The sequence below is a fragment of the Chelmon rostratus genome, chromosome 16 (assembly GCF_017976325.1).
Source record: "Chelmon rostratus isolate fCheRos1 chromosome 16, fCheRos1.pri, whole genome shotgun sequence".
Classification (NCBI taxonomy): domain Eukaryota; kingdom Metazoa; phylum Chordata; class Actinopteri; order Chaetodontiformes; family Chaetodontidae; genus Chelmon; species Chelmon rostratus.
Genome location: NC_055673.1, coordinates 3,533,386 through 3,546,595, shown reverse-complemented (window position 1 = coordinate 3,546,595; position 13,210 = coordinate 3,533,386). Strand labels below are relative to the sequence as shown.

At 45.6% G+C, this 13,210-nt stretch overlaps 1 protein-coding gene across 1 annotated transcript; it reads right to left on the bottom strand.

Annotated features, from left to right (window-relative positions):
* Positions 1-772: 772 nt before the first annotated feature.
* On the bottom strand, positions 773-7,695 carry LOC121619476 (glyceraldehyde-3-phosphate dehydrogenase-like). The gene is made up of 12 exons (XM_041955216.1): positions 7,617-7,695; positions 7,323-7,370; positions 3,877-3,976; positions 3,511-3,620; positions 3,324-3,414; positions 3,099-3,214; positions 2,619-2,700; positions 2,330-2,481; positions 2,154-2,232; positions 1,866-1,949; positions 1,380-1,477; positions 773-1,060 (listed from the first exon to the last, which is right to left on the bottom strand). Exons 2-12 carry the CDS (start codon positions 7,343-7,345, stop codon positions 991-993), a joined length of 1,005 nt encoding a protein of 334 aa, XP_041811150.1. The 5' UTR covers positions 7,346-7,370; positions 7,617-7,695; the 3' UTR covers positions 773-990.
* Between the last annotated feature and the right edge of the window lie 5,515 nt (positions 7,696-13,210).

Sequence of the window (13,210 nt, the reverse complement as noted above, 5' to 3'; positions counted from 1 at the left end):
TTCTCCCTGTGTGACATCAGAATCTCTGCAGCGGAAAGGTTTATCGAACACATACTGAGATGCGGTAGTTTGCAGTACTAACGTCTGACTTGAGTTGCCCATTAGTTTTAGCTCACATCTTTAAATTGCTGTTTGCTGTTTGAGCGACACATTAAGCTAAACTGACGGTGTGTAGATCGTGGATGATGCAAAACGTTGATGTGGTGGTTCAGTTACTCTGATGACTGAATATCTGGGTGTAGTTTTCTGCCTGATAACACACAAGTGAATGAAAAGTGACGTTTAACCCACAACCTGAGGAGTTTCTCTCATAGTGATGAGATCAATTATTAGAGGTGACTGAGAGACACGTGATTTTTTATGAAGTGATCAGGAGTGATTTGTATGGCTTCCTCCTAAAGTCCATCCCGCCTTCCTGTCTGGGTTTCAGTCTAATAGTGTTGAACAAATTAATGCAATTTTGGCCATTCTCCCAGAAACTAATGTATTATTCTGCAGCAAACTCAATGTCACTTGTCGGGACGGGATGACGAGGACAGCTTTAGGATTCTGGCTGAAAAATGTTCAGTAGACACTGAAGGCAGGAGCGCCACGGAGAGTTGAACCAAACCCTTTCCAGATAAAGTCAGGCCTACTGTGTAGACGAAGATGCATACACCCAGTTAAAAAAAAAAGTCTTTCCACAAACTGAGGACTTTATTATCACGTTAAGTGCAAAGGAGCCACTGTGCATGTTTAGTGCAACAAGACCATTCAGTGCAGTTCAGTGATGGGAAATCATGTTGGCAAACGGCGCTGGACTGCTGCTGGACAGAACAGAGGTGACTTGATCATATAAAAAGGTTTTTTTTTTAAATCATTATTCTCCTGATTATTATCAGCTAGACGTTTGTCGTAGAAGAGTTTGCTCCCGGGATGGATGGCACAGCATCCGATTACAGGTGAAGGAAGAGGGAATCATGGGAAGGAACGATGAGTCATCGCAGGACTTCACTCCTTGGTGAACATGTGCTGGACCAGGTCGCACACACGGTTGCTGTAGCCGAACTCGTTGTCGTACCTGCAGACAGAAGATGGGCAGAGTGGGAAACGTGTGATATTCATGAGTGGAGGGAAGCACGGCCTGCAGGTGGAGGAGGATGTTTTACTGCGGCTTTAATGCTGGAATGTGCAAGTTTTAAGAAATTATTCTACAGTGAAAAAGTGCACAGGAAAGTGAGATTTAATGGAAAAATGGTGGACACACTGTCAGCACAGACTTTAATAAAGAAGCAGTGACATTTGGGTTATAGACTTCTGTCAGACATCTGTGGTGTTAATGGGCTTCACTCTCCGTCACAACTGTCTTACAGGCTGCCGTCACGCAGCCGTAAACTCACCATGAAACCAGCTTGACAAAGTTGTCGTTGAGAGCGATGCCGGCGCCGGCATCAAAGATGGAGGAGTGAGGGTCGCTGTTGAAGTCTGTGGACACAACCTGAGCAGAAAGAGTGAACACACCCGGTTATACATGCAGAGGTACAGCGGATACAGAGCTGAGCGTATGATTTGTAAGGAGTTGGGTCATTTGGATGTTGGGCAGGATTTTTTTAATGCACAATTACAAATTACTACATATAATCTTTTTATGGCACAAACAGGCCTGCAGATGAGTGAGGAATAAAAGTAAATCAGTTTAAGTTGCAAGGACGTCTTGATCTGCTATATTATTATAGATTTGCTGCCATCTAGTGGCTAATATATGGCTCTACACACATTCCCCCCCAAAAAACTACCAACACCTGATTCTGATGTTCTTTTTCCACACATCTATAATTACTTACTAATTATTAAAAAATTATACATTTATACGTGTTTTTTTGTACCTGGTCCTCTGTGTATCCCAGAATTCCCTTCATGGGTCCCTCAGCAGCGGCCTTGACAACCTTCTTGATGTCGTCGTATTTGGCCTGAAGGACAAGACATGAAATTTAAGTAGGATTTACGCCATAGGTGAGAAACTCATGTTTGGCTTCAGAGTGGCAGCTTGATTTCAACTGTTTATCACAAGGAAACAACTTCTGTTTCAAATCAGTGGAGGGCAACTGATGACAAATCTGTCAAAATTCACACTATTGATCCAGTCAAAAATGAAAATGTTATGCGAAACTTACGGGTTTCTCCAGACGGACAGTCAGATCGACGACAGAGACGTTGGGGGTGGGGACCCGGAAAGCCATGCCGGTCAGTTTGCTGTGAGAAAAAGACATTCAAGAGTCAGAAACACGTAAAAACATCAAAACACGTCAGACACAGACGATTTCGCCTCTCAAAGCCAGGTGAGTCGTACCCGTTCAGCTCGGGGACGACCTTGCCCACGGCCTTGGCAGCGCCGGTGGAGGCGGGGATGATGTTCTGGGAGGCACCACGTCCGTCCCTCCACAGCTTACCAGAGGGACCATCAACGGTCTTCTGTGTGGCGGTGATGGCGTGGACTGTGCTCTGGAACAGAAGATGATTCACGTGTTGAATGGGATCGTTAAGACGACGTCTCGTGTTAATCAGCTGTTCTAGATGAGAGTTTCATGTGACGCTGGTTGGTTGGTGATTTTAATCAATGAAATGTCTGAGTTCTTTACCATGAGACCCTCAACGATGCCAAAGTTATCGTTGATGACCTTGGCGAGGGGAGCCAGGCAGTTGGTCGTGCAGGAAGCGTTGCTGTGGAGACAAGACAGGAAGTGCGCGTCATTACACAAAGCGAACAAAGCGAAGGTACCGCTGGTGTCAGACGGGCACAGACGCTCTGCACAGTTTAAGAGACGATCTTGGTTTGACATTTGCTTTTTTTGGCAGGGCACTTGAAAGCATCCAGATGTTCACATCTGTCCTGACATCCTGCGTCACACTAACAGCAGGACCAGGTGACGTCACTCCAGCCAATCAGACGTGTCTCACCTCAGGTTCGAAATCTAGAGGTCATTGTCATCAACTACAGCCGAGGTTAAAACTACAGAGCTTTTGAAAAGTCGACTTAACGTGAGATTTAAAGATAAAGTAAAAAAAGTCGCCTATGTTTGATTCACACCGATCAATCGCACCAGGTAAAAAAAACTCACCTGACGACCTTCATGGAGTTGTCGTATTTCTCGTGGTTGACGCCCATGACGAACATGGGAGCGTCGGCGCTGGGAGCAGAGATCACCACCCTCTTAGCTCCGCCCTTCAGGTGAGCCTGCAGGGGCACAGGTCAAAGGTCAGGAAATGACACAGACACACACAAACGATCACAGAGAGGATGTAAAAATAACGTCTTCTAATCTTCTAGTGAATCATGATCTTACAGAGGCTTTCTCGATGGTGGTGAACACACCGGTGGACTCCACGACGTAGTCGACGCCAGCATCGCTCCACTTGATGTTGGCGGGGTCCCTCCTGCACATTGTTACCACATGTAGGAGAGGTTAGACAGCATCTGGACTGTGCCGGACTCGCAGGTAAAGTGAATGTGGAAGTGTGAGCAGCACGTACTCGTGGAAGACCATGATGTGCATGCTGCCGATGACCAGCTTTCCGCCCTCGGCCTTAACCTCTCCGTGCTTCCACACGCCGTGGGTGGAGTCGTACTTGAACATGTAGACCTGCAGGGGGGAAAACACGAGTATTGAAACGGAAAAATAAGAAAATAATCAAAGATCAGAGTCTTTGTGGCATCAAATCTCCACAGGTGGGTTTCCAAACCTCTATAACTGCTCTCTGCCTCCACTTTAAAACTTCTCCATCTTAATTTCACACTTTCCCATAACCCAAAGATGATTGGGACGCCATCAGCCTACAGCATCATACAACACATTTTAAAAAGCGCATCTACAGGCAGACTGCGGCCAGTCCTCTCACCATGTAGTCCAGATCGATGAAGGGGTCGTTGATGGCCACCACCTCGACCTTGCCTCCTGAGGCGGCGGCACGAGTCACGAGACGGCCGATACGTCCGAATCTGTAAAGCAGGATGAAGAGGTCAGCGTGGAGAAACAGTTCAAAAAACTCAAACTAACCGGGCATGAAACACAGATGAAACTGTTTCCTCTGGTGATGAAGTCAGATAAATATTTACTGCTCGGCTGTTCGCCTCAGACTGCAGAACAAAGATGACGTGTAGACCTGAAGTGGCAGGAAGCAGAACTTAAGTCCCTCTCACTCTGAGCCCGGCCTCGTCCAAACTGAATAATTCATAAACTCCTTTAATCTTTCATCTTACAGCTTTATGTGCAGAACAAAAGCCTGCTTCAACCACCTCACGCCACGTTTTCCCCTCTCTGACCAGCAGGTGGCACTGAAACCCAAACTGCGGAGGGAGTCACGGCGGAGGACGGCAGGGCCATAGAAGGCCTGCCAACCCTGACTGAAGATTACAATAGCTGGCACCAGCAGCCAAAAGCCTGTTTAGGCCTAATATGGCTGCCGTCACAGCGCGTCGAACAGAGAGGGGCCTGGAAGTGGAGAGCGGAGCAAACAGAGGCGCAGATGTTCAGTCAGGAGCAGATTTTTTATATAACATTACTGACAACTTCATGCATCACGAAAAGGGAGTAACGAGTGATCATCTAAGAGAGCGAGAGGGCAGAAAAATCTCCTACATCTTTCATTTTAACTCAAAGAGCGCGAGGAAGAAGATGTGACCTTCCAGACAGAGACTGACCTATAAAAACAAAAGTCCACTGAGGTCCAACCCAATACATCTAAACTGCTGTGTGTGGGATGAGCTGCACTGTTCGATGAGGAGGCTTCATTAGTTGGCTGAAGGCAGATTAGGAGAAGAAAACGAACGTGTTGTTCCCTTTGAGTGTTAATGAAAAGCTCAAACTCAAACCACCTGTTTGGTAACAAAATGATCCAGAAAGCTGGTTTAGCTTTGCTTCTTTACTAATGTCTGACTGGCAAAGGCCAAACTGTTCCACATAAAACAGAAAATCTTACAATAACTGAATTCAGTCAAAAGTAGAGAGCAACTGTCTACATTTACCAATAGCTATTGTGTCCTCACATGGAAACGCCATGTAAGACAATTTAGGACGAAGAAGGAAGCGTCACGTTCGTTAAAAAGTCCATTTGTTTACATAATGCAGAGGAGTGAATATATGCAACATTACAAACTAGCTGCAGGAGATAAACTGGACGCATCAGTAAATCTACATCTGAGAAACGAGCCGGAGTCCTTAAAAGAAAACTGAAGAGAGCAGCAATGAGCTGAAAAATCCACAGTAATACAGGCCCGAGCCTCCGGTTGTTCACGCCGCCATCATGTTACTGTAACTGCACTATTTATGATTCAGATATTCAACACTGGCCGAGTCCTGTTACGTAACATTGCATACTCCGGCGCTCAAAGGTCACATTTCATACTTCATGTATGTTCTCGTGGGACAGTTTGAAACGGAAGCATGTGACGATCACACGGAGCGCGTGCTAAACTAAAAGCCCGTCTGCAGAAAGGTCAGGGGTCACGGTGCAGCTGAGGGTCCACGGTGAGTGCTGGAACAAGGTCGTGGCTGACGGAGGAAGGTCGCGGCTACAGTTAAAGCTAAATCAACCATTAGCACACATTCGTACGGATAGTATGAGTGCTAGTGATTTCAGGATTCAGGAGTCAAAAAGACGGAGAGCTGGTGCAGGAAAGTGATCAGTGTCAAAATGTTTGCAGCTGCAGGGCTTTCTACTTTAAACCCTGCAGGGAAACTTTTCCTCTCAGGAGTGATGAACAGCTACAGTGCAGGTGCCAGGTGTTCCGCTGCTCTGAGAGCAGCAGCAGGAGTTTAACGAACATGCTCCACACAGACAGATCCAGGGTCAGTTCGGGTCATTCATTCTGTGAATCTGTTTGTCAGTTTTAAAGCCTCGTTGTCTAGATTTCTGCCTTTTGGACATGAGGGAACATGACACTGCGGTTTAGCTTTGGGGGCGCCATCAAGCAGCCAGAAGGCCAAAATGGACCAGAGCCCATCTTCTGTTTTGTGAGGCTCGGTGTTGGCGAATGGAGCAGCTTGACCCCCCTGCAGCTCGACGGCAGCTGCTTCGTGGAGGAGGAGGAGATGTTTCAGCGGTGATCTGAGCAGCATCCATGAACCGCGGGCCGGATGATCCCTGAACTTCAGCTGAAAGGTTAGAGGGTTAAAAATAGACGAGGGGAGAATAAAAGGAATGTGACAGCTGAGGAGAGCAGCGATACAGACAGAGAGGGGATTGGGGGGGCCTGAAGGGTGTGGAAGAAGAGGGGACGCCAACCGTGACACCGCAACACCGCCGGACTATAAATAACCAGAGAATAGACGGGTCCTGTCCAGAGTCCTCTCCTGTCACTTCAACAGCTTTTGGACAAAAAGTCTCAACTGAAAAGATGCTCAGCTCGAGCTGCAGCAGGAAACACTGAAGTGTGTGTGTGAGTGTGTGTGTGTGTCAGAAAATGCTTGTCCAACAAACTGTCCAAAACCCACAGAGGTTGACGAACTGATTAATCGCCCCAGCTTGAGTGTATAATGTCTGTTGATCTTTCCATTAACTTAAACACTTTTACATCTTCTCTTCTGTTCAGTAAAGTACGACGTGTTATTCTGCTTTTTAGCCCCAAAGGCATAAATCGAGGACTTCCATCTCCAGAGGAAAGCCAAGTCATCTCTCCTCAATGAATCACATCCTCGTTTCCAATTTCCTCTCCTTCAGCTGACTCCATTATTCTCTTGTCTTGAAGTGAAATAATTAAAATCTGCTCTCAGATAATCATTTAGGGGTCACGGGAACATCGTCCGGGTCCCGTGCTCAGAGGACCTTTATACTCCCGACTGTCGGACGCTTATAATATCAGTGATTCAGGAAACGGAGGCTTTTTTGATCTGCATGGAAGCAGCAGCTGAAAGCCCAGATCAAAAAACATGTCCAGTAAACCAGAGAGCTGGTCTGTTTGCTGGAGCCTTCTGATGGAGGTTTATCCTCTCATGCACGCTTAATGAGCCACAGGATGCTGGAAAGGCCAGCGTGTCGCATTTCTTCAGACATGGAAGAAGAGGATGAGCTCGAGGATTCTGGATGCAGCTGACTGAGCACCTTTACCTGCTGTCCTTCTATTTCAAGTTGCCACTGTTTGTGTTTCGGACTGTTTCTCTTATCTTTACATCCCATTTAAAGTTTGCCAGCGACACAGAAACATCTAACGTTACTGCTCTCTGCACGGTGTGCCAACACTAAATAATTACACCTTAAAATCAGTGATTCTTTTGCAGTATATGGACTGAAAGCTTTACTCTTTCCTTTCCTGAGGGACTAAATCTCAATAAAGAGCATCAACTCACCCGTTGATTCCAATCTTCACCATTTTGTCTGATATGGTCTAGTCCTCACTGCAAAAAAACACATATCAGCACATATTTTATCCAGAAATAACACAAATTTGGCATCATGCAAAGGTATGAAGCTGCAGCAAGTAATGCAGAGACAAATACAGGTAATTACACTACTTTAATAAAACTTTTAAAAACAATAAATCAATAAAAATCATATGGGAGCTGCAGAGTCATTACAGCCTGTTTCTTCCACCTGTCGCGTCAGAACCAGAACTAAACTTCAGGTCCAGAGCTGAACTGTACCGTGTGTGAAGGCACCTCCGTCTGACGGTCCTCTGCGGGAGAAGTGAGCGCGGGGACGAGCGGAGGTCGCGCCGGCCATTTATCCCCGCCGCGCGCCGCCGGGCACGCCCCCAACCCCACAATCTCAAGGTCGCGTGAAGCTGCCTGTCAGAGAGCCTATTTAAACCCGGAGTCAACAGGTTTGCGGGTTTTTTTAGACCAGCTGAGAGGAGAAACAAAAGATGTGAACTCAAGTGAGCTGAGAGACTGGCTTCTTTCAATTGGACAGTAAAATAACAATCCTCCGCCAGGAAAAGTAGTTCCCGGGTAAGAGGACTGACTGACTAGTTGGTGATTTCTAGTTATTATGAAAATTTAGGTAAAAACTCTGAAAGAAACTACATGACGTGTCACTCAGAGGCATTAAAACACACCTTTTTCACCTCAGTGTAGTTATGATTGCAGCAGCTTCTACTGGCTACTGTCAGCTAATACCTGCAAACCAGTCTCTCTACCTGTGCTGCTGTCACATCATCAGACTTTCAGGTAGGATGGCTGCTGTTCAGCAAAAGCTACTTAAACGTTAATCTTAAACAGGATCAATAAGCAGCCTAATATGTCAATAAAACAAACAAAATGCATAATCATAAAGCCTTAATTCACATAACTGGCTCTGTCATGTTGATCTTAACTGACAGACAGTTTACCTGCTTTATGTAAAACGTTTGAGCGCTGTGTAAAACAGAATGAAGACATTTTTCATGTTCCTGAGTCCAGGTATTAATCTCCTTCATCCAATCATGTGTTCACAAAGTGTTGAACCTCGCTCCATCCTCGCTGAGAACCACTGAGCCTTTCAATCATGATACTCTCACCTGTTACCAATCAACCTGTTCGAAACAGGTGATCCAAACAGGTGTTTTTGGAGCGTTCCACAACTTTCCCAGTCTTTAGTTGCTCCTGTTTGAAACGTGTTGCTGCATCAGATTCAGAATAAGCAGATATTTACAAAAATCAATGAAGCTGATGAGGTCAAACATTAAATATATTGACTTTGAACTGTTTGATGATCACATTCTGTTTTATTCAGCCTTTAAACAGCGTCCCAGCTTTTTTGGAATTAGGGTTTTGTCATATTCCACAATAAAAAGCCATCGCTGTAGCTGCTCTGTTCTCACAAACGCTCCATTTAGTTGCAACAAGCAAAAATTTGTTTTAGCGCCATTGATTATGAAGTTATTGACAACAAAAAAAACACTTTGCTTGACACACACACACAGTTCAGAGAGGAAGACTTCAAGCGATTGTGAATGAAGTCAGATGCTTTCAGCGTGGTTGATCTGGTCCTCAGGCCAAAACCAGACCCCTCGCCCCGCCCCACCCCGCCCTCCCTCAGCACCCTCCTGTCCAGTGTCATGTTCACTGTATGACACGGGTGGTCATGTGATGCTTCGGAGCCCACTGCTACATGAACCACAGCACGCAAACAGAGGAGGTGCAGAGGAAATGTCACGGCAGGTTCGCTCAGGCTGCTCGCTGCTTCAGTCAGTATCGTTTTATAACACTGTAGGTCATGTGATATTTTTAGCAAACAGCCTCGTTCTGCAGCTGCAGAATGCAAGGAAACTATTATTTATAGTATAGCATCATCTGCTCAGTGTCGACGAGAGCGAGCTGGTGATCAATACTAATGATTAAACACTTTCTTCAGCGGCTGCAGAGATTTCTACCTCTTAACACTCAGTTTCCACTGCATTTTCCTGCACAAACGCATCAACAGATTTATTTCTGGAGAAAACGCTGATATCAGTGATTGAAGGGAAACTGCTGTAACGCTGTGTCTCACTTCTTGGCATGCTGGAGAACATGTTTCATGTCGCTCTGTGACGCCTGCTGGGTGTGTTTGATGAAGCTCAGTCGCTGTGTTGTAATCAAGGAGCTGCTGGAGCCCCTGGTGCTGCACGCATTGGCACTAAGCTGCACCCAATCACAATCAGCACACTCATTTTCCTACGTGGGCTCTTGTACAGCTGAAGCAGACACTGTGCAGCACGTCATAGAACATTATGACTAAATACTGCACCTCAGGCTCGCTTTATCTTTCAACAGGCAACATTGATATTTTTTGTGTGTCATGTTCAAGCAGGTAGAAAACCATGAAAAACCCCAAGAATTAATAGAAAACTACATAATTGAATTCACTTCAGCCAAACTTTGAGCCGGCGACCAAATAAAGACGAAGACGAATGTAATGTTTGTGTTGACTGAGCGCTCTGTCGGTGGAATGAAATCTCCTGTGTCTCCCTCACAGAGACACTGTCCAAGTCTATTCTTGGATAATCAGCCTGCAGGCCAGATCTCCACAGATCATAACTCACATCCGTTATATTCTGTCGACACACTGCTCAGACACACCGGAGCAACATCTGTCTGCTCTGTTATTGATGGCGCGGGCAGGGCAGTTTATTAGGCAACATGACCGGGCCGAGCGTGCCAAAACAAACTGAACGCTTAGAAAATCTTGCTACTGTGACACAGAACATTTAGTCGTAGAGCTCAGACTTTTTGTTTTTGCTGTGAAATGCGACCACGAAGCAGCAGGAAGTGCAGAACACAACACAACCAAAGTCCATCAGGAAATACGGGAACTATGAGCACCAAGTCTCAGAGGCTGAAATGACATAAGATCTCGACATTTTCAGGGTTATTAGTGGTTTTCATATAGCTGAAGTCCTTCCAGTGGGTCTGCCGGTCACATTTTGAAGCTGCAGACTTTGCAAAGCCTGTCTGCTGTGGCATTTAGGTTTTATTGTCCAGCAATTTCATTTTAGGTCAAAACTTGAAACTTTTTTGCAAGTCTGGAATTTTATTGTTTAAGATTTAAAACATAAGGTTGGTGTTATTCTCTTATTGTACAATGAGTTAGTCCAGCTCTCAGTATGTATGACTTCAAGCCCATTGGTTCCTACTGGAGACGTATATCTTTAGAAACACCTCACAAATCAATTAATGTGCTTTAAAAAAGGCTCTGTGTTTATCTGAAGCAGCTGTTTATGGTTGTTTTTAGCAAACAAACAGCAGGAAGTAGTGCATTTGTTTGGGACTATTTTCAGTGGCGGATTAATCCACGTTCGGCGTTCCAGGAACATGTCAACAGTGTGGCTCACTGATGTGTTTTTAATAGTTTCTGGACAACAATGGAGCTCTGTGGCACAGATGAAGAAGAAGATACACAGATGTTTGTTAGTAGGATCAATTCACCGCTGGTTTAAACAAATAAACCAACCAATACTGGCAGACTTGTCGCTCAGTAGGCAACAGTCATGAACGAGCCTTTCTGAGTACTCACAATGCTCCGTGCCCACGAACACGCAGTTCTTTAAGTCAGCTCAGGGTGAAGTAAAGGTCAGCCTATAAATATGACATTCAACCTTCTCCTGCACCGAGCCTGAGCTCTCTTCATATTCTCTCAGTATGTCAAAGGGTGTGACATTTGGCGGGACGACACGTTGAGCCCCGGGACCGCCGGTCGGGGTCAAAGGTCGACGCCGTCGGGAGCGCGCGAACGTCTGGAAGGCAAAATGTGACTGAAGGTTGGTTTTAATGAATGAAACCTTCACAGCGCACAAAAAGAGCAAAAACAGTGAGATTAGATAAGCGTGGCTCTTTTGTGTGGACGTGCATGTTATGGTGCAACGCGTACAAACCTGCAGTTTATAGAAGGTCCAGCTTGAGAAATGCTTTGTCATTGGTCAGGGGTGCATTCCAGCTGCACTGATAACTCCCATGATCCACCACAAGCATGCCTTATCAAATGAAAGGGAACCTGGTTGCTATGACAACTCCTGTGGTTGGACAGCTGGTTAGTTATTCAAGTCTCACCCCCTCCTGTCTGACATTTGTCTTTCTGCTCCTCAGATTGTACAAATGTGCTGTTTTCTGTCTTTAAATGTCCGCAACATTTTCATGACTTTAATGAAGCCTGTTTATTACCTGAGGCGGTTCAGTCTCGCTCTGTCACCTCCGCCGAAGAGGTGAGGTCGATTTTCATGAAACTTTCTGGAGGGGTGTAGCTCTGGGCCATGGATGGAGCTGTGGGGGAGCCGACATGCAGTTCTTCAAGCTTCACGCAGAAAGCACCGTCATGGAGCACTCAGGATGATGGTTTCATAGGAAAACCAGTGCAGCTGTACCATCGCCACAATTTTAACACTTATTTCTCAAACAAACGCTTAGCTATGGAAACGTAATGTCTAGCTTTTACTAATGTCTGTTAACTATGTGAAATATTTCCAGCTTAGAAGTGCGTGATGCATGCACAGCAGAGATGATGAGGCTTCAGCTTGATACGACCATATTTTGATCGTTTTGGAAATATGTCCAGTATCATAGAGGAGTGGGCTGTTGGCCCTGGTGGTGGGCTGTTGGCCCTGGTGGGGGGGCTTCTGCTGTTGCTTTTCAGCTGATTTTCCACGACAGTTTCTAGAGTGTGACCTGTCTGTAAAATTCTCTTATATTCCCACTTTCACATAGAACCGAACAAATTCTCTGATGTGTCGAGTCTTAAAAAACAGAAATTTACTCGAGGGATTCTTGAGTCGGCGTCTAATTCTCTGCCATCCTGTTTTGGTTTTTGTGCCCATTATTGGAGCAGTAACGCCCTCACTGTCGGCTCTGCTGGAGCGGCCTATTGATACGACTGACGTGATAAAGGTCAGCACAGGTCAGCCAAAATAAACCGGTACACACCTTATTTCCCCAATCAACAGAAGTGAGATCCTTTTTATTTTGGTAAAATAATTCATGTGCACATTCAGAGCTGACATAACACTGTGTAGCGTCTCTGAGGGTACCTGGTGATCAGAGCAGGTAGCAGTGTTCAGACACGATTTACCTGAAACCAGCATGGAGGACTAAAACCACCCAGAACATGGACTGGTACCTGTCTGCTGAGCATTAGTGATATCTGTGAGGGGAAGTGAGCCCAAAGGATGCTAAAACACACCTGAGCAGCAGCCTGGTCACCCTGCTGCCGTCTGGCAGGTGAAGTCTCCGCTGCTGCACCACCAGACTGCAGAGCAGCGTCTCTCCTCAGGCTGCGAGACTCCTCCACACTCCACCAGAAACAATACGTTTATTTTTATGACTTATTATTCATTCATTTGTTTTTATATAATTTTTGTTCGGTGAGCAGCTAAAGGGACGACAGCTTGGCGTGTTGTGCAGCCCTGTGCTGTAGAATGAGAAATTAATGAGGCTTGTGACTTGTAAAACAATGAATAAAAAAACATCACAATGAAAAAATAATTCAGTTTGTTCAGATAAAACAAGAAGCTGCAGCCACAAAGTAGGAAGTCAGCGAGTTTCATACCGTTGTTTTTTGTCTTCTTCAGCGTTCTCCTCTGAACCCAGACACCCCAGGAGGCTCAAACTGTTTATGGAGATGACCTTTCATAATTTCATTTTAAGATGATGACATTTATAGCAGCTCCTCTTCATTAAAGAGCGAATGTGACAGTGGATGTGGGGGAACGAAAAAGAAAGACGCGCCACAAAGGTCAAGAAGCAGATCTGAGTCCGGATGACGGGAGTGGGCGATCAAACCTGCTGGGCCA

What these genes read in the sequence shown, in the direction of transcription:
- LOC121619476 (XM_041955216.1), bottom strand. Translation starts at nt 7,345, where the DNA reads ATGGTGAAGATTGGAATCAACGG. An exon ending in CCACCATCGAGAAAGCCTCT is followed by an intron (nt 3,215 to 3,323) that starts GTAAGATCATGA and finishes GTGCCCCTGCAG; the next exon opens with GCTCACCTGAAGGGCGGAGC. An exon ending in GCATCGTTGAGGGTCTCATG is followed by an intron (nt 2,482 to 2,618) that starts GTAAAGAACTCA and finishes CTTCTGTTCCAG; the next exon opens with AGCACAGTCCACGCCATCAC.